Source organism: Balaenoptera acutorostrata, chromosome 11 (assembly GCF_949987535.1).
Source record: "Balaenoptera acutorostrata chromosome 11, mBalAcu1.1, whole genome shotgun sequence".
Taxonomy (NCBI): domain Eukaryota; kingdom Metazoa; phylum Chordata; class Mammalia; order Artiodactyla; family Balaenopteridae; genus Balaenoptera; species Balaenoptera acutorostrata.
Genome location: NC_080074.1, coordinates 81,945,259 through 81,967,554, shown reverse-complemented (window position 1 = coordinate 81,967,554; position 22,296 = coordinate 81,945,259). Strand labels below are relative to the sequence as shown.

At 39.6% G+C, this 22,296-nt stretch overlaps 1 protein-coding gene across 1 annotated transcript in view; it reads right to left on the bottom strand.

The window, feature by feature from the left end:
• OVCH1 (ovochymase 1) overlaps nt 1–22,296 on the bottom strand; it is a 77,871-nt gene that overhangs the window by 14,676 nt on the left and 40,899 nt on the right. The window contains 3 exon segments of the mRNA XM_057557554.1: nt 18,016–18,240; nt 20,861–20,956; nt 21,275–21,431. Coding sequence (XP_057413537.1) covers nt 18,016–18,240; nt 20,861–20,956; nt 21,275–21,431 — 478 coding nt within the window.

Below are 22,296 nucleotides of genomic sequence, written 5' to 3'. Positions count from 1 at the left end.
AATGCAGGGGACACGGGTTCGAGCCCTGGTCTGGGAAGATCCCACATGCCGCGGAGCAACTAGGCCCGTGAGCCACAGTTGCTGAGCCTGCACGTCTGGAGCCTGTGCTCCGGAACAAGAGAGGCCGCGATAGTGAGAGGCCCGCGCACCACGATGAAGAGTGGCCCCTGCTTGCCGCAACTAGAGAAAGCCCTCGCATAGAAACGAAGACCCAACACATCCAAAAATAAATAATAAATAAATTTTTTAAAAATGTACTTATCCCTTAAAAAAAAAAAAGAATAATTCAGTATCATTCTGTCACATTTATTTAAATGTCACCTACTCAGAAAGACTTCTGCCAGTTATACTGCATACAACTCTATGGCACCTGCATCCCAGATGCTTCTTCTCTCCCTTCCCACCTCATTTCCCCCCAGCCCTTCTGTCTAACATATTATATATTTTATTGCACTATGTGTCCTCCCCCAACTAGAATATAAGGTTGGTAAGGGCAGGGATTTATTTTGTCCATTTTGTTCACTACTGGATGCCCACAACCGAGAAGGGTCAGTCCCTGGCCCACAGTAGGTGTTCCGTATATATTTGTAGGGAGGAAAGAAGGGAGAAGATTATATACAAGAAGAAAAAAACATTAGTTGGCATAACATCTTAGGGTAAATTATGTTGAAATACTATTTGAAGAATAAGCAAATATTTATTTATAGCAAGAAGAGATGAACGCAGCTCTTGAATGGTTTCTGGCTCCCACAGGGAAAAACATAGCATTTTACAGTGTACTAGAATACTACCTGACTTGAGTAAGAGGTAATATTTCTATCATAGTCCTACAGTTCCACTAGCTATCATCTGAAGGAGAGAACAATTCCACAAGTTTCAAGCTGACAATTTCAAATCAAAGAAATGCTACGTTGAAAAATTATAGGGGTTCCCCAGGTAATCCACAACAAAGTCAAACATGGTTTTCAGTAGGACAATGATAAAGGCAAGTTTTCCCAGAAATCATTTATTTCTATATGAGAATCTGGTATATGATAAAGATAGCTATAAATTAGAGAGAAAATATTTTTTTTAAAAAAAGGAAGCAGGACTTCCCTGGTGGTACAGTGGTTAAGAATCTGCCTCCCGGGCTTCCCTGGTGGCGCAGTGGTTGAGAATCTGCCTGCTAATGCAGGGGACACGGGTTCGAGCCCTGGTCTGGGAAGATCCCACATGCCACGGAGCAGCTGGGCCCGTGAGCCACAACTACTGAGCCTGCGCGTCTGGAGCCTGTGCCCCGCAATGGGAGGGGCCGCGATAGTGAGAGGCCCGCGCACCACGATGAAGAGCGGTCCCTGCACCGCGATGAAGAGTGGCCCCCACTTGCCGTAACTAGAGAAAGCCCTCGCACGAACTGAAGACCCAACACAGCCAAAAATAAAGAAAGAAATAAATAAAGTAGCTATAAAAAAAAAAAAAAAAAAAAAAAGCTTTTTAAAAAAAAAGAATCTGCCTCCCAATGCAGGGGACACGGGTTCGAGCCCTGGTCCGGGAACATCCCACAGGCCGCAGAGCAACTAAGCCCGTGCGCCACAACTACTGAGCCTGCGCTCTAGAGCCCATGAGCCACAACTACTGAGCCCGTGCCTAGAGCCCGTACTCCGCAACAAGAGAAGCCACCGCAGTGAGAAGCCCATGCCCAGCAACGAATACCCAACATAGCCAGGAACAAACAAATAAATAAATTTAAAAAAAATAATAAAATAAAATTAAAAAATAAAAAAGGAAGCAGTCATAAGGCCATTTTACCATATGAGAAAATATATTTCAGCAGGATTAAGCTTGCTTGAATTAAAAAATTTCTGACCTAGGATTGGGAAATTAATTAAAAAAAATAAAAGCAAAGAGATAAATCAAGGATCAAAGATATATATGAATGTATTTAAACCAATAAATTAAAAAATATTTACATCAACATATAAATATACAAAATTTAAAGGCAAACGACAACCTTATGAATAAGTACTTGTAACTTATAACTAAGGAAAAAGTATTATATATATATAATATATATACATATATATAGCTCTTATAAACCAATAATAAGACCAATACTCAAATTTAAAAATAGATGGTAATGACAACAAATTTAAAAATACAAATAGCTCCTGGCGCCACTGGCAGTCTCTGGTGTCGCGCTGTGTCCCGGAGAATTACAAGACCCGTTTGCGGCTATCAAGAATAAAGCTCTAGGAGGAGAGAGGATGGCGGAAGAGTAAGACGCGGAGATCACCTTCCTTCCCACAGATACAGTAGAAATACATCTACACGTGGAACTGCTCCTACAGAACACCCACTGAACGCTGGCAGAAAACGTCCGACCTCCAAAAAGCCGTGTGGAGGAAAGGCTCTTGGTGCTCCAGCCAGGCATCAGGGCCGTGCCTCTGAGGTGGGAGAGCCAACTTCAGGACACTGGTCCACAAGAGACCTCCCAGCTCCACGTAATACCAGACGGCAAAAATCTCCCAGAGATCTCCATCTCAACATCAAGACCCAGCTTCACTCAACGACCAGCAAGCTACAGTGCTGGACACCCTATGCCAAACAACTAGCAAGACAGGAACACAGCCCCATCCATTAGCAGAGAGGCTGCCTAAAATCATAATAAGGCCACAGACACCCCAAAATACACCACCAGACGTGGACGTGCCCACCAGGAAGACAAGATCCAGCCTCATCCACCAGAGCTCAGGCACTAGTTCCCTCCACCAGGAAGCCTACACAACCCACTGAACCAACCTTAGCCACTGGGGACAGATACCAAAAACAACGGGAACTACAAACCTGCAGCCTGTGAAAAGGAGACCCCAAACACAGTAAGATAAGCAAAATGAGACGACAGAAAAACACACAGCGGATGAAGGAGCAGGGTCAAAACACACTGGACTTAACAAATGAAGAGGAAATAGGTAGTCTACCTGAAAAAGAATTCAGAATAATGATAGTAAGGATGATCCAAAATCTTGGAAATAGAATAGACAAAATGCAAGAAACATTTAACAAGGACGTAGAAGAACTAAAGAGGAACCAAGCAATGATGAAAAACACAATAAATGAAATTAAAAATACTCTAGATGGGATCAATAGCAGAATAACTGAGGCAAAGGAAAGGATAAGTGACCTGGAAGATAAAATGGTGGAAATAACTACTACAGGGCAGGATAAAGAAAAAAGAATGAAAAGAACTGAGGACAGTCTCAGAGACCTCTGGGACAACATTAAACGCACCAACATTCGAATTATAGGGGTCCCAGAAGAAGAAGAGAAAAAGAAAGGGACTGAGAAAATATTTGAAGAGATTATAGTTGAAAACTTCCCTAATATGGGAAAGGAAATACTTAATCAAGTCCTGGAAGCACAGAGAGTCCCATACAGGATAAACCCAAGGAGAAACACGCCAAGACACATATTAATCAAACTGTCAAAAATTAAATATAAGGAAAACATATTAAAGGCAGCAAGGGAAAAACAACAAATAACACACAAGGGAATCCCCAAAAGGTTAACATCTGATCTATCAGCAGAAACTCTGCAAGCCAGAAGGGAGTGGCAGGATATACTTAAAGTGATGAAGGAGAAAAACCTACAACCAAGATGACTCTACCCAGCAAGGATCTCATTCAGATTCGATGGAGAAATTAAAACCTTTACAGACAAGCAAAAGCTGAGAGAGTTCAGCACCACCAAACCAGCTTTACAACAAATGCTAAAGGAACTTCTCTAGGCAAGAAACACAAGAGAAAGAAAACACCTACAATAACAAACCCAAAACATTTAAGAAAATGGGAATAGGAACATACATATCGATAATTACCTTGAATGTAAATGGATTAAATGCTCCCACCAAAAGACACAGGCTGGCTGAATAGGTACAAAAACAAGACCCATATATATGCTGTCTACAAGAGACCCACTTCAGACCTAGAGACACATACAGACTGAAAGTGAGGGGATGGAAAAAGATATTCCATGCAAATGGAAATCAAAAGAAAGGTGGAGTAGCAATTCTCATATCAGACACAATAGACTTTAAAATAAAGACTATTACAAGAGACAAAGAAGGACACTATATAATGATCAAGGGATCGATCCAAGAGGAAGGTATAACAATTGTAAATATTTATGCACCCAACATTGGAGCACCTCAATACATAAGGCAAATACTAACAGCCATAAAAGGGGAAATCGACAGCAACACAATCATAGTAGGGGACTTTAACACCCCACTTTCACCAATGGACAGATCATCCAAAATGAAAATAAATAAGGAAACACAAGCTTTAAATGATACATTAAACAAGATGGACTTAATTGATATTTATAGGACATTCCACCCAAAAACAACAGAATACACATTTTTCTCAAGTGCTCATGGAACATTCTCCAGGATAGATCATATCTTGGGTCACAAATCAAGCCTTGGTAAATTTAAGAAAATTGAAATCGTATCAAGTATCTTTTCCGACCACAACGCTATGAGACTAGATATCAATTACAGGAAAAGATCTGTAAAAAATACAAACACATGGAGGCTACATAATACATTATTTAATAACGAAGTGATTACTGAAGAAATCAAAGGGGAAATCAAAAAATACCTAGAAACAAATGACAATGGAGATACGACGACCCAAAACCTATGGGACACAGCAAAAGCAGTGCTAAGAGGGAAGTTTATAGCAATACAAGCCTACCTCAAGAAACAGGAAACATCTCGAATAAACAACCTAACCTTGCACCTAAAGCAATTAGAGAAAGAAGAACAAAAAAACGCCAAAGCCAGCAGAAGGAAAGAAATGATAAAGATCAGGTCAGAAATAAATGAAAAAGAAATGAAGGAAACAATAGCAAAAATCAATGAAACTAACAGCTGGTTCTTTGAGAAGATAAACAAAATTGATAAACCATTAGCCAGACTCATCAAGAGAAAAAGGGAGAAGACTCAGATCAATAGAATTAGAAATGAAAAAGGAGAAGTAACCACTGACACTGCAGAAATACAAAAGATCATGAGAGATTACTACAAGCAACTCTATGCCAATAAAATGGACAACCTGGAAGAAATGGACAGATTCTTAGAAATGCACAAACTGCCGAGACTGAACCAGGAAGAAATAGAAAATATGAACAGACCAATCACAAGCACTGAAATTGAAACTGTGATTAAAAACCTTCCAACAAACAAAAGCCCAGGACCAGATGGCTTCACAGGTGAATTCTATCAAACATTTAGAGAAGAGCTAACACCTATCCTTCTCAAACTCTTCCAAAATATTGCAGAGGGAGGAACACTCCCCAACTCATTCTACGAGGCCACCATCACCCTGATACCAAAACCAGACAAAGATGTCACAAAGAAAGAAAACTACAGGCCAATATCACTGATGAACATAGATGCAAAAATCCTCAACAAAATACTAGTAAACAGAATCTAACAGCACATTAAAAGGATCATACACCATGATCAAGTGGGATTTATCCCAGGAATGCAAGGATTCTTCAATATACGCAAATCAATCAATGTGATACACCATATTAACAAATTGAAGGAGAAAAACCATATGATCATCTCAATAGATGCAGAGAAAGCTTTCGACAAAATTCAACACCCATTTATGATAAAAGCCCTGCAGAAAGTAGGCATAGAGGGAACTTTCCTCAACATAATAAAGGCCATATATGACAAACCCACAGCCAACACTGTCCTCAATGGTGAAAAACTGAAACCATTTCCACTAAGATCAGGAACAAGACAAGGTTGCCCACTCTCACCACTATTATTCAATATAGTTTTGGAAGTGTTAGCCACAGCAATCAGAGAAGACAAAGAAATAAAAGGAATCCAAATCGGAAAAGAAGAAGTAAAGCTGTCACTATTTGCAGATGACATGATACTATACATAGAGAATCCTAAAGATGCTACCAGAAAACTCCTAGAGCTAATCAATGAATTTGGTCAAGTAGCAGGATACAAAATTAATGCACAGAAATCTCTTGCATTTCTATACACTAATGACGAAAAATCTGAAAGTGAAATTAAGAAAACACTCCCATTTACCACTGCAACAAAAAGAATAAAATATCTAGGAATAAACCTACCTAAGGAGACAAAAGACCTGTATGCAGAAAATTATAAGACACTGATGAAAGAAATTAAAGATGATACAAATAGATGGAGAGATATACCATGTTCCTGGATTGGAAGAATCAACATTGTGAAAATGACTCTACTACCCAAAGCAATCTACAGATTCAATGCAATCCCTATCAAACTACCACTGGCATTTTTCACAGAACTAGAACAAAAAATTTCACAATTTGTATGGAAACACAAAAGACCCCGAATAGCCAAAGCAATCTTGAGAACGAAAAATGGAGCTGGGGGAATCAGGCTCTCTGACTTCAGACTATATTACAAAGCTTTAGTAATCAAGACAGTTTGGTACTGGCACAAAAACAGAAATATAGATCAATGGAACAGGATAGAAAGCCCAGAGATAAACCCACACACATATGGTCACCTTATCTTTGATAAAGGAGGCAAGCATATACAGTGGAGAAAAGACAGCCTCTTCAATAAGTGGTGCTGGGAAAATTGGACAGGAACATGTAAAAGTATGAAATTAGAACACTCCCTGACACCATGCTCAAAAATAAACTCAAAATGGATTAAAGACCTAAGTGTAAGGGCAGACACTATCAAACTCTTAGAGGAAAACATAGGCAGAACACTCTGTGACATACATCACAGCAAGATTCTTTTTGACCCAGCTCCCAGAGAAATGGAAATAAGAACACAAATAAACAAATGGGATCTAATGAAACTGAAAAGCTTTTGCACAGCAAAGGAAACCATAAACAAGACCAAAAGACAACCATCAGAATGGGAGAAAATATTTGCAAATGAAGCAACTGACAAAGGATTAATCTCCAAGATTTACAAGCAGCTCATGCAGCTCAATAACAAAAAAACGAACAACCCAATCCAAAAATGGGCAGAAGATCTAAATAGACATTTCTCCAAAGAAGATATCCAGATGGCCTACAGACACATGAAAGAATGCTCAACATCATTAATCATTAGAGAAATGCAAATCAAAACTACAATGAGATATCATCTCACACCGGTCAGAATGGCCATCATCAAAAAATCTAGAAACAATAAATGCTGGAGAGGGTGTGGAGGAAAGGGAACACTCTTGCACTGTTGGTGGGAATGTAAATTGATACAGCCACTATGGAGAACAGTATGGAGGTTCCTTAAAAAACTACAAATAGAACTACCATACGACCCAGCAATCCCACTACTGGGCATATACCCTGAGAAAACCATAGGTCAAAAAGAGTCATGTACCAAAATGTTCATTGCAGCTCTATTTACAATAGCCAGGACATGGAAGCAACCTAAATGTCCATCGACAGATGAATGGATAAAGAAGATGTGGCACATATATACAATGGAATATTACTCAGCCATAAAAAGAAATGAAATGGAGGTATTTGTAATGAGGTGGATGGAGTTAGAGTCTGTCATACAGAGTGAAGTAAGTCAGAAAGAGAAAAACAAATACAGTATGCTAACACATATATACGGAATCTAAGGGAAAAAAAAAAAAAAAGGCCATGAAGAACCTAGTGGCAAGACGGGAATAAAGACACAGACCTACTAGAGAATGGACTTGAGGATATGGGGAGGGGGTGGGGTGAGATGTGACAGGGTAAGAGAGTGTCATGGACATATATACACTGCCAAATGTAAAATAGATAACTAGTGGGAAGCAGCCGCATAGCACAGGGAGATCAGCTCGGTGCTTTGTGACCACCTAGAGGGGTGGGATGGGGAGGGTGGGAGGGAGGGAGATGCAAGAGGGAAGAGAAATGGGAACATATTGTATATGTATAACTGATTCACTTTGTTATAAAGCAGAAGCTAACACACCATTGTAAGGCAATTATACTTCAATAAAGATGTTTAAAAAAAAATACAAATAGCTAACCAACACATGAAAAAAATTTATCCCCATTAATGATTTTTTAAAACGTACAAATGCTTATTAAATTGATAATATCAGGTTATGGGCATGGTGAAAGAAGCTCTTATGTATTGCTAATGGCAGTGAAAAATGATTTAGTCTTTCTTTTTTTTTAAAACAAGTATTTAATATATTTATTTATTTATTTTTAAATTTTATTTATTTTTGGCCACGTTGGGTCTTCGTTGCTGCACGTGAGCTTTGTCTAGTTGCAGCGAGCGGGGGCTACTCTTCATTGCGGTGCACGGGTTTCTTATTGCGGTGGCTTCTCTTGTTGCGGAGCATGGGCTCTAGGTGCGTGGGCTTCAGTAGTTGCAGCATGTGGGCTCAGTAGTTGTGGCTCACGGGCTCTAGAGCGCAGGCTCAGTAGTTGTGGTGCACAGGCTTAGTTGCTCTGTGGCATGTGGGATCTTCCCGGACCAGGGCTCAAACCCGTGTCCCCTGCATTGGCAGGTGGATTCTTAACCACTCTGCCACCAGGGAAGTCCCTGATTTAGTCTTTCTGAAGAATAATTTAGTAGTATGCATTCATGCCAAAAAAAAAAAAAATGTTCTGAGTCTCTATTATCCCAATTTGGGGAGACATAGTAGGGAAAAATAAATAGCCAGATCCCTGTTCTCATGATGCTTTCATGTGAGTCAGATAAGTGAAGAAGATGATTTCAAATAGAGACCACTGTTACAAATGAAATAACCAACAGAATATGATAGAAAACGACTGTGGGAGGTGAAGGATGATGCTACTTTAGACTAAGAAGGCCTCTTTAAGGAGGTGACCTTTTAATCAGTCACTCATTTATTAAATGCCTTCATTTTGTCCAGCACCGTTCTAAGCACAGGGGATTCCTGAAGTGAAGAGATGAGTTTAAGTCCTCGAGAAGCTCATTTCAATAGGGAAGACATTGACATGAAAACATGAAACAACATCATAGGTTAGAAGACAATAATGCCAAGAGAAGGGCCACTAAGAAGTACAGAGGTGGGAGTGATGCAATTCACATCAATCAGGTAGACCTCATTAAGAAGGCACATTCTATGTGGAGAAAAGGGAACCCTTGAACACTGTTGGTGGGAATGTAAATTGGTGCAGCCACTGTGGAAAACAGTATGACGGTTTTTCAAAAAGCTAAAAATAGAACTATGATATGACCCAGCAATTCCACTCCTGAGTATATATCCAAAAAAATCAAAAACTCCAGTTCAAAAAGATACATGCACCCCAAAGTTCATAACAGCATTATTTATACTTGCCAAGATATGGAAGCAACCTAAGTATGAATGGATAAAGAAGATGTGATATATATACACAATGGAATACTACTCAGCCATTAAAAAGAACAAAATTTTGCCATTTGCAGCAACATGGATGGACTTGTAGGGCATTATGCTAAGTGAAATAAGTCAGACAGAAAAAGACAAGTACTGTATGATATCACTTACATGTGGAATGTAAAAAATACAACTAGTGGGGGGGTGGAGTCAAGATGGCGGCATGGGAGGACATTGAGCTTGCATCTCCCCAAAACTAGGGCACCTGCTGGACGCTGGTGGGGGACCGCAACACCCAAGGAGATGGAAGGAACCCTCGAGCGACCAGGTAGGACACGGGGGGAGTGAGAGGGGAGGAGAGGTGGAGGCTGGACAGGACCAGTGCCCCTGAGGGGTGGCTGGGAGAGGGGAGGGGTTCCCTCGCCTGGAGAGACCCTTAGGGGCCCCGAGGATCATGGAGGAGCGTGCCTAGCATTTCTCCTGCCCAACTGGGCCCCAGGAAGCCGGCTGGGCTCCCAGACCGGGTCTGCTGCCCTCTGAGGCCCCCTCCAGGCTGTGTTGGACCTAGGGGCATAGGAGGGAGGTGGGGGGAGAAGAGGAGAGGCAGATGGGGAGGGGCCCTCCAGGATCAGAGGACCAGGGGAGGTGCAGAGGGTGATTCCCCCCAACCACTCAGGCTCTGGAAAGCCTGCTGGGCTCCCAGGCTGGGACCTCTGCCCTCCAAGGCCCGCTCCGGCCGCGGGGGACCTAGGGACATGGGAGGGAGGGAGGAGGGGGTAAGAGGAGGAGAGGTGGACTGGGGGACCCTCCTGGACCAGGGTATCAAGGGGAACATGCCTAGTGTTTCCCCTGCCCACTTGGGCCCAGGGAACCTGCTGGGGTCCCAGACCTGGTTCTCCACCCTCCAAGGCCAGAGGCACTCCTGAGCCCCTCCTGCTGCCTCAGCACCGCCCCCCCCCCCAACAGGGCCTTTACCAGTGCTGTGGGTCCTAAGCATAGGCCCTACCCACCACCTAAACCCCACCCCTGCCTAAGCCAGGCCCCCAACAGCCAAGGCCTTTTCCAGCTTTTTTTCCTCCTCTTTTTCGCTATTGTGCTTCTGTTTTACCTTCCAGTTGCTGTTTCATCTATATTTCTATTTTTAAATTTTTTCTAACATATCTGTTAGTTTTCTAATCTTATTTTATTTTTTACTCTTTGTTCTGCTCCTTTTTTTTACTGCTCCGCTTGGCTTGCAGGATCTTGGTTCACGAGTGGGGGGTTGTGCCTGAGCTCCTGTGGTGGGAGCTCCGAGTCCGAACCACTGGACTAACAGAGAACCTCAGACCGCAGGGAATATTCATCGGAGTGAGGTCCCCCAGAGGTCCTCATCTCAGCATCAAGACCCAGCTCTATCCAACAGCCTACAAACTCCAGTGCAGGAAGCCTCAGGCCAAACAACCAGTAAGACAGGAACACAATCCCACCCATCAAAAAAAAAAAAACAAAAGACAACAAAAAAATATGTCACAGATGAAGGAGCAAGGTAAAAACCTACAAGACCAAATAAATGAAGAGGAAATAGGCAACCTACCTGGAAAAGAATTCAGAGTAATGATAGTAAAGATGATCCAGAGTCTTGGAAATAGAATGGAGGCACGGATCGACAAAAAACAAAAAACGTTTAATAAAGATCTAGAAGAACTAAAGAACAAACAAACAGAGATGAACAACACAATAAAAGAAATAAAAAATACACTAGAAGGAATCAATAACAGAATAACTGAGGCAGAAGAACGAATAAGTGAGCTGGAAGACAGAATGGTGGAAATAACTGCCAAGGAGCCGAATAAAGAAAAAAGAATGAAAAGAATTGAAGACAATCTCAGAGACCTCTGGGACAACATTAAATGCACCAACATTCGAATTGTAGGGGTCCCAGAAGAAGAAGAGAAAAAGAAAGACTCTGAAAAAATATTAGAAGAGATTATAGTGGAAAACTTCCCTAACATGGGAAGGGAAATAGTCACCCAAGTCCAGGAAGCACAGAGAGTCCCATACAGGATAAACCCTAGGAGAAACACACCAAGACAATATTAATCAAACTAACAAAAATTAAATTCAAAGAAAAAATATTAAAAGCAGCAAGGGAAAGCAAAAAATAACATACAAGGGAATCGCCATAAGGTTATCAGCTGATTTTTCAGCAGAAACTCTGCAGGTCAGAAGGGAGTGGCAGGATAAAGTGATGAAAGAGAAAAACCTACAACCAAGATTACTCTACCCAGCGAGGATCTCATTCAGATTCAACGGAGAAATCAAAAGCTTTACGGACAAGCAAAAGCTAAGAGAATTCAGTACCACCCAACCAGCTGTACAACAAATGCTAAAGGAACTTCTCTAGGTGGGAAACACAAGAAAAGAAAAAGACCCACAAAAACAAACCCAAAACAATTAAGAAAATGGTAATAGGAACATACATATTGATAATAACCTTGAATGTAAATGGATTAAATGGTTGAACCAAAAGACACAGACTGCTGAATGGATACAAAAACAAGACCCACATATATGCTGTCTACAAGAGACCCACTTCAGACCTAGGGACACATACAGACTGAAAGTGAGGGGATGGAAAAAGATATTCCATGCAAATGGAAATCAAAAGAAAGCTAGAATAGCAATACTCGTATCAGATAAAATAGACTTTAAAATAAAGACTGTTATAAGAGATAAGGAAGGACAATACATAATGATCAAGGGATCAATCCAAGAAGATATAACAAGTATAAATATTTATGCACCCAACATAGGAGCACCTCAATACATAAGGCAAATGCTAACAACCATAAAAGGGGACATCATCAGTAGCACAATAATACTAAGGGACTTTAACACCCCACTGACACCAATGGACAGATCATCCAAACAGAAAATAAATAAGGAAACACAAGCTTTAAATGACGCAATAGACCAGATAGATTTAATTGATATTTATATCACATTCCACCTGAAAGTGGCAGAATACACTTTCTTCTCAAGTGCACATGGAACATTCTCCAGGACAGGTCACACCTTGGGTCACAAATCAAGCCTCGGAAAATTCAGGAAAACTGAAATTGTATCAAGCATCTTTTCTGACCACAATGCTATGAGATTAGAAATAAATTACAGGAAAAAGACTGTGAAAAACACAAATAAATGGAAGCTAAACAGTACACCACTAAATAACCAAGAGATCACTGAAAAAACCAAAGAAAAAATAAAAAAATACATAGAAGCAAATGACAATGAAAACATGAAGACCCAAAACCTATGGGACACAGCAAAAGCAGTTCTAAGAGGGAAGTTTATAGCAATTCAGTCTCACCTCAAAAAACAAGAAAAATCTCAAATAAACAATCTAACCTTACACCTAAAGCAACTAGATAAAGAAGAACAAAGAGAACCCAAAGTCAGTAGAAGGAAAGAAATCATAAAGATCACAGTGGAAATAAATGAAATAGAAACAAAGAAAACAATAGCAAAGATCAATAAAACTAAAAGTTGTTTCTTTTTAAAAAAACTTTTATTTATATTTTTGGCTGCATTGGGTCTTCATTGCTGCACGTGGGCTTTCTCTAGTTGCAGCAAGCGGGAGCTACTCTCTGTTGCAGTGCACAGGCCTCTCATTGAGGTGGCTTCTCTTGTTGCAGAGCATGGGCTCTAGGCACACGGGCTTCAGTAGTTGTGGCTCGTGGGTTATAGAGTGCAGGCTCAGTAGTTGTGGCACATGGGCTTAGTTGCTCCACGGCACGTGGGATCTTCCTGGAGCAGGGATCAAACCCGTGTCCCCTGCCTTGGCAGGCAGATTTTTAATCACTGTGCCACCAGGGAAGTCCCAAAAGTTGGTTCTTTGAGAAGATAAACAAAATTGATAAACGTTTAGCCAGACTCATAAAGAAAAAAAAGGGAGAGGATGCAAATCAATGAAATTAGAAATGGGGGCTTCCCTGGTGGCGCAGTGGTTAAGAATCTGCCTGCCAATGCAGGGGACACGGGTTTGAGCCCTGGTCCGGGAAGATCCCACATGCCGCAGAGCAACTAAGCCTGTGTGCCACAACTACTGAGCCTGAGCTCTAGATCCCTCAAGCCACAACTACTGAGGCCTGCACACCTAGAGCCTGTGCTCTGCAACAAGAGAAGCCACGGTAGTGAGGAGCCCGTGCACGGCAACGAAGAGTAGCCCCCACTTGCTGCAACTAGAGAAAGCCTGCGTGCAGCAAGGAAGACCCAACGCAGCCAAAAATTAATAAATAAATAAATAAATAAATTTAAAATTAGAAATGAAAAAGGAGAAATCACAACTGACACCGCAGAAATACAAAGGATTATAAGAGACTACTACAAACAACTATATGCCAATAAAATGGACAACCATGAAGAAGTGGACAAATTCTTGGAAAGGTACAATTTTCCAAGACTGAACCAGGAAGAATTAGAAAATATAAACAGACCTATCACAACTAATGAAACTGAAACTGTAATTAAAAATCTTCCAACAAACAAAAGTCCAGGACCAGATGGCTTCACAGGCAAATTCTATCAAACATTTAGAGAAGAGCTAACACCTATCCTTCTCAAATTCTTCCAAAAAATTGCAGAGGGAGGAACACTCCCAAATTCGTTCTACAAGGCCACCATCACCCTGATACCAAAAGCAGACAAAGATATCAAAAAAAAAGAAAACTACAGACCAATATTACTGATGAACATAGACGCACAAATCCTCAACAAAATACTAGCAAACAGAATCCAACAACACATTAAAAGGATCATACACCATGAACAAGTGGGATTTATCCCAGGAATGCAAAGATTCTTCAATATATGCAAATCAATCAATGTGATACACCATATTAACAAATTGAAGAATAAAAACCATATGATCATCTCAATAGATGCAGAAAAAGCTTTTGACAAAATTCAACACTCATTTATGATAAAAACTCTCCCGAAAATGGGCATAGAGGGACCCTACCTCAACATAATATAGGCCATATATGACAAACTCACAGCAAACATCATTTTCAATGGTGAAAAACTGAAAGCATTTCCACTAAGATCAGGAACAAGACAAGGATGTACACTCTTGCCACTCTTATTCAACATATTTTTGGAAGTCCTAGCCACGGCAATCAGAGAAGAAATAAAAGGAATACAAACTGGAAAAGAAGAAGTATAACTGTCACTGTTTGCAGATGACATGATACTATACATATAAAATCCTAAAGATGCCACCAGAAAACTACTAGAACTAATCAATGAATTTGGTAAGGTTGCAGGATACAAAATTAATGCACAGAAATCTCTTGCATTCCTATATACTAACAATGAAAAACCAGAAAGAGAAATTAAGGAAACAATCCCATTTATCATCGCAACAAAATGCATAAAATACCTAGGAATAAACCTACTTAAGGAGGTGAATGACTTGTACTCAGAAAACTATACAACACTGATGAAAGAAATCAAAGATGACATAAACAGATGGAGAAATATATTATGCTCCTGGATTGGAAGAATCAATATTGTAAAAATGTCTATACTACCCAAAGCAGTCTACAGAGTCAATGCAATCCCTATCAAACTACCAATGGCATTCTTTACAGAATTAGAACAAAAAATGTTACAATTTGTATAGAAACACAAAAGACCCCGAATAACCAAAGCAATCTTTTTTTTTTTTTTTTTTTATTGGTAGAACAAAGTGGAACTGATAGTTTAAAAATTTCTTACATTGCTCTAGCTACCCAAAGCAATCTTGAGAAAGAAAAATGGAGCTGGAGGAATCAGGCTCCCCGACTTCAGATTATACTACAAAGCTACAGTAATCAAGACAGTATGGTACTGGCACAAAAACAGAAATATAGATCAATGGTACAGGATAGATAGCCCAGAGATAAACCTACGCATATATGGTCACCTAATTTATTTCAAGGGAGGCAAGAACATACAATGTAGAAAAGACAGCCTCTTCAATAAGTGGTGCTGGGAAAACTGGACAGCTACATGTAAAAGAATGAAATTAGAACAATCCCTAGCACCGTACACAAAAATAAACTCAAAATGGATTAAAGACCTAAATGTAAGACCGAATACTATAAAACTCTTAGAGGAAAATATAGGAAAAACACACTTTGACATAAACCACAGCAAGATCTTTTTTGACCCACCTCCTAGAGTAATGAAAATAAAAACAAAAATAAATAAATGGGACCTAATGAAACTTAAAAGCTTTTGCACAGCAAAGGAAACCATAAAAAAGATGAAAAGACAACCCTCAGAATGGGAGAAAATATTTGCAAACAAAGCAACGGACAAAGGATTAATCTCCAAAATATACTAACAGCTCATGGAGTGCAATATCAAAAAAACAAACAACCCAATTAAAAAAATGGGTGGAAGACCTAAATAGACATTTCACCAAAGAAGACGTACAGATGGCTAAGAGTCATATGAAAAGATGCTGAACATCACTAATTATTAGAGAAATGCAAATCAAAACTACAATGAGTTATCACCTCACGCCGGTCAGAATGGCCATCATCAAAAAAAATCTACAAACAATAAATCCTGGAGAGGGTGTGGAGAAAAGGGAACCCTTTTGCACTGTTGGTGGGAATGTAAATTGATACATCCACTGTGGAGAACAGTATGGAGTTTCATTGAAAAACTAAAAATAGAACTACCCTATGACTCAGCAATCCCACTACTGGGCATATACCCTGAGAAAACCATAATTCAAAAGGACACATGTACCCCAGTGTTCACTGCAGCACTATTTACAATAGCCAGGACATGGAAACAACCTAAATGTCCAGTGACAGATGAATGGATAAAGGAGATGTGGTGCATATATACAATGGAATATTACTCAGCCACAAAAAGGAACAAAACTGGGTCATTTGTAGAGATGTGGATGGACCTAGAGTCTGTCATACAGAGTGAAGTAAGCCAGAAAGAGAAAAACAAATATCGTATATTAATGCATATATGTGGAACCTAGATAAATGGTACAGATGAACCTATTTGCAGGGCAGGAATAGAGACGTAGATGTAGAGAAGAGACATGTGGACACAGGTGGGGAAGGGGAGGGTGGGACGAATCGGGAGATTAGGTTTGACATAAATACACCGCCATGTGTAAAATAGATAGCTAGTGGGAACCTCCTGTACAGCACAGGGAGCTCAGCTCAGTGCTCTGTGATGACCTAGATGGCTGGGATGTGGGGGGAAGGGAGCTCCAAGAGGGAGGTGATATGGGTACACATATAGCTGATTCACTTCATTGTACCGCAGAAACTAACACAGCATTGTACAGCAGCTATACTCCAATGAAAAAAAAAAAAAAAAAAGAGCTAGTGAATATAACAAAAAGAAGCTGACTCAGATATAGAGAACAAATTAGTGGTTACCAGTGGGGAGGGTGTCAATATAGAGATGGGGGAGTGGGAGGCACAAACCATTGGGTGTAAGATAGGCTCAAGGATGTGCTGTAGAACACGGGGAATAGAGCCTGTATTTTGTATTAGCTATACAAATGTAAATGGAAAGTAACCTTTAAAATTATATTTAAAAATGTCAAATCAAAAAAAAAAAAAAAGGCACATTCTAGTCAAGACTTGAGTAGATGGATGAGGAAGAGCTCTTTGAATAGCTGGGAGAGGTAGATGGACAAGGGCCCTGAGGGGAGAGCATGATGAGCTAAGGGAGAGCGAGGTAAAAGGTCATCCTAGGGAGTCTGGATTTCACTGCAGCTACCAGGAGATCTCGAGCCATTTTATTCAGGGTGGATGGGGAAGGTAATCTGATCATAGGGGGAAAATGTGCAATGTGGGATAGGCAGTTAATCGTTTTCTCTGCAGTCTAAATGAGATAGTATTTCTAAAGAAAGATCCTTTTAATAAATGTTTGAGCCTTCTAAGTCAATAATTCAATCTCTCAGAATTTATCCTGAGAAAACAATATCAACCTCAAAGCAATTCCCTGGCCTCCGTATACTCCTGAACCAAGCACGTGCACTTGTGTGTGAATCACACACACTCAGAGTAACATACATAAACTGTTCTTTCTAGGTATCCCCATCAACCAAATTATTTCCAACACCTTCCCACCTCCCCCTTTACTGAGAGCCAAAAAACCTGTATTACACCTATACAAAGAACAGGTGGCAAGTTTGCTGAACAAAACCAGGTTTGCCTGTACAGGAAATGAAATGACAGTTGGCATGTTATTAGCAAATCCTTTTAATTCTACCATTTTAAAAGCCTTTAATGTATTTTGCTTTATCTGAAAATTCAGCACCTTACCCCCTGCATGATTTTTAATTATCTTAACCCCTCCTGTGTCTTACACACATTTCTGGCATTCTGGCATGGCGTGGTTCTGCTATGTTTGAAGAAGCTGGGTTCTCCCGTCTTTTTTTTTTTTTTTTCCCGAATACACATACATACAAACACTTCCACTCAACCTTTAGTATACCTGTTTTGTAAATTCAAATTTTGAAAATATTAAATGTGCCTAGGAAAAAAGTCACGCCTACTACATGAATCAACATTTCAGTATTATTACCAAGTCAAACTCTCCCTTTGATCATAAGCCACCTACACAGAAAAGGCTCCCAGCACAACATATAAATGCCCCTAAGGTTTACCTGACATCCTTCTCTCATTGCGGTTTTCTTCATAAATAGTCAGAACTGAATCGCGACACACATGAGACCCAGGGAGTGACAGATACTCAACCGTAAATTTTGCCATACTGCTTGGTGAAACTCTGAGCACCCAAGAACATTCCAGTTTTCCTCTATAATCCAGTGGATATCTTGGAGAGGAAAAAAAGCCTCTGGGCTCTTCCAGCTCCACTTCAGAGTAACAGCCTATGATTCAGAACATAGGGACACCAGGGACCACATAAATAAGACAAAGAAAAATGAGAGTTTATCATAAACTTGAATAATTTAGGCTTGCAAGAAGAAAATTAAAACAATTACCATCAGTTACAAGTTCTTGGGTAAAATGATCATCCCATTTAATGTGTCCTACTTTTGTGAAATGAGGTTGTAGAAGTATAATTTAAACAATAATTACTTAAAATGACTTTTAACTGAATTTTAAAAATTTCTTAGAAAATGCACAGTGGACTGCATTGCATCCAGCCTGTTTTCATTTTTTTTCCTTCTTTGAGATGCAACTGCAGATCTGTTCCTAAAAGCTTCATTGACTTCGCTGAGCACTTATCTTGTTGGGACAAATGATTACATTCATGGAGCTTGTGACTGAGATCAAGAAAAGGAACTGAATCATATAAAGTCATAAATTCCCAACCACTCACTATTTTTTGTAAATGGGGTAACAATTTCAAAAAACCATTGCTAAGATTCATTCATTCCCTTGTATAAAAAGCAAGTGGTGGGAGTGGGTAGGTGATAAATATGGCAGAATCCTAACACTTTTTCTCATAGAATATTCATAGAAGTAAAATAAAACAATACCCTTTTATATGTAAAACTTTGGAAGTTCTTTGGTATGCATAAGTATTTCTGAACACATACAAATGAGAAATATCTTCTCTGCATTTTAACAATGTTCATTTTCTAATAGTCTGAATGGGACAGTTCAAAGAACACACTTGATGGTCACTACACCACAACACTTACTGACCCTCATCATGGGTCATACCATCCCTATTCTAAGTGCTTAACATGCATTAACTTACTTTGGCACTCATTGAAATTATTGAGTTAAACCATCAAAATCATTAGGTTTTATGATCTTAAACCTAAGTCTGCTTTCCATCTCAACCCCAATTCCAGATTTAATTTAATCTAAATATGGCTCTTTGACTCTTGTTTTGACTCCTGACTCTTGTGTTGTCAGAACGTACCACCCATAACTGGTCCCTGAGTTACTCCACTTCATTCCTAGAAGATTTTAGAGGTCATTTTCTCCAACACTATTCCTACCATATATCTTGCTGATTTCAATAGCCACACAGATGATGATTCCAGCACTGAATCTTTTCAGTTTCTCAACTTTCCTCCAATGATCTTGTCCTTCACCTGACCTCATTCACTCCTCCAAAGGGTCAGCCCCTAGAGACCTGGTCATTAGCAATAACTGCAAGCCTTGCATAAACTCAGTCTCAAGAACCACCATCTCCAACCACAACCTTCTATTTTTCAGCTTACACCAACACTCCTTCACCTTTTGAGACTTGTAATTCACCTATCCCACCACTTTTCTTGTTCCTTAACTTTTCATCCTTGCTTCACTCTTCTCCTAGCTTAAATTCCAACCATCCATCATTTTAATCTATTCCTCACACACACTCTCAATTCCCTTATATTCTTGTATACTTGGAAAAATCCACTGTGATTGAATCTACTCTCCACCTGGGCTGCATCTATGTGGTATGCCTCAGTGTCTCCAGAGGAAAACATACAGCCAAACTAACTGATTAGTCTCCCTCTAAATTTATGATCATTCATCTCAGAGGCTTTTATGCTGCCAAACAATTCTACGACATTTTCGTAGTCCATGCACTTGGTCACTTTTTTTGAGAACTGTTTACTACTTTCTCCTTTTTCTCTCAAAACCCTCAGAGCCTCTCCCACAATCCTCTGTTTCATGTGCTAAGAAAATATAAGCAATTACAGGAGAACTGCCATTCCCATTCCCACATGTACCCATACAAAAGCAGCAGTGCCTAAATATTCTGCTTTCCATTTGGCAACTATGGATAAACTGCACTTTGCTCCTATCCAAGACCAACCCTTCCACCTGGACACTATATCTCATCTACTTTCTTCTACTGAAGGTCATCACTCTAGCAATCTCCCCCTTCTCTCTTGCATCCTTTTCAATTTTCCTCCAACTCTTTCTAGTTGTCTATTGGGCTTGAGTGTATATGGGAGTGGATGGGGCAGAGATGGATGAAAAGGGAAAGACCCTGACCATTTGGAAACCAAGAATGATGGTATCATGGAACTTTTATCTCCTTATAAATCTATCACAGACATCTAAATCTCCAGTTCCTTTTTGCTTTTAACTAAAAATAAAAATCCTATTAGCAAACAGACACTGACAATTGGGGGAGAATTAAGAGAGACACTAACACTGATACTGGTCTTGGTCATCTAATATCCAGAGTCTTTATCTAGCAAGATACCTGAAAGCCTAAGGGCCTTTGTTCATGTAGCAATAAATAGCTCAGAGGTCAGAATAATTCTGTGAACTTCTCCAAAATTCAAGCACTGTTCACAACCACAAGACTTTTTTTTTTTTTTTTTTTTTTTACCTGCAACAGCTGTATCTATGGGGTAGAAAAGATCCCTAGACAGTAACAATAACAACTCTCCTGTCTTTCAGCTTAAACTACCAACCAGAATGAAGACACAGTTTACGGTATTCCAAAGAAAATTAGTGAACCCAGATGAGCAATGCTTTTTGCTAAATTCTTACTAGCTATATTAATGGCATAACATGAACATCTACTACCTGGCCCAGATGCACTGTCTCTTGAAGGTGTGGGTGGTGGCAATTGTTGTCTTGTTAAGATTTTGCTTTTTTTATTTATCTGAAGTAAAACAGGACCTGCATCTGGGGAGAACATGTTAAAAGTAAATAAAGATGAAAGCCTAAGGACAAAATGTAGTCTGTTCCAGAGCAGATTTTTTTCAAAGAGAATGCAAATCTAGGATTAAAGCAGACTCAGGAAATGTCAGTTTTACCATAACTCTGCCTAAGGAAGAACTTATTCTTACAGAATTTTAATGTGTTTAGAAACTAAAATTAATAAAATACTATATTATGGTCTTCTCTTTCATAATGCTGATTTCCACCACTCTCACCTCTCCCAAACCCACTCTAAAAAAAAGAGGCACCTTTTTATAATATCTGAAAAATATTTACCTTTGATTTTGGATTGAATCCAGTCCAAGAAGACACTCACCCTGGCAAATACGCCTGGCTTCCTTGGCTGGGGACAGCCGGCTCCCCAGCTGACAATGCCATAGAGGACAAAGGGAGCTTTTTCATGTTTACATACTAATGGCCCACCAGAATCTCCCTGAAACACCAAGAAAACATGTTCTAAAATTGCTTTAATCAGAACTCCTGCTTTCAATTTTGGAACAGGAATAATCAATTTTTTCATAATATATTTCTTTAATTTCTTAAAGATTTATTTTTATCAATCTGTATACCTTAGAATACTTAGACTTAAATAAATGAAATCACAAATAAAAGAAATGAAAGAGGAAACCTTACAACTGGTACCACAGAAATACAAGGGATCATAAGAGACCACTATGAAAAACTATAAACCGAAATATTGGATAAACTTAGAAGAAATAAATTCCTAGAAACATACCACCTACTAACACCAAATCAAGAGGTAAAAGAAAATCATAACAGACCAATACAAGAAAGGAGATTGAATCAATAATCAAGAACATCCCAACAAAGAAAAGCCAAGGACCAGATGGCTTCACTAGTGAATTTTACTAAACATTTAAACAAGAATCCTTCTCAAAGTCTACCCAAAAACTGAAGAGGAGGGAATACTCCAAAACTCATTTTATGAGGGCAGCATTACCCTCATACTAAAGCCAGAAAAGAACACTACAAAAAAGATAATTAGGCCCATATCCCTAATGAACATAGATGTAAAAATCCCCCCAAAATACTAGCATACTGAATTCAACAGTATATTAAATGGATCAATCACCATAATCAAGTGGGATTTATTCCAGTGATGTAAGGGTGGTTCAACATATGCAAGTCAATAAATGTGAAAGTTAAAAATCGTATCATCGGGCTTCCCTGGTGGCGCAGTGGTTAAGAATCTGCCTGCCAATTCAGGAGACACGGGTTCGAGCCCTGGGCTGGGAAGATCCCACATGCCGCGGAGCAACTAGGCCTGTGAGCCACAG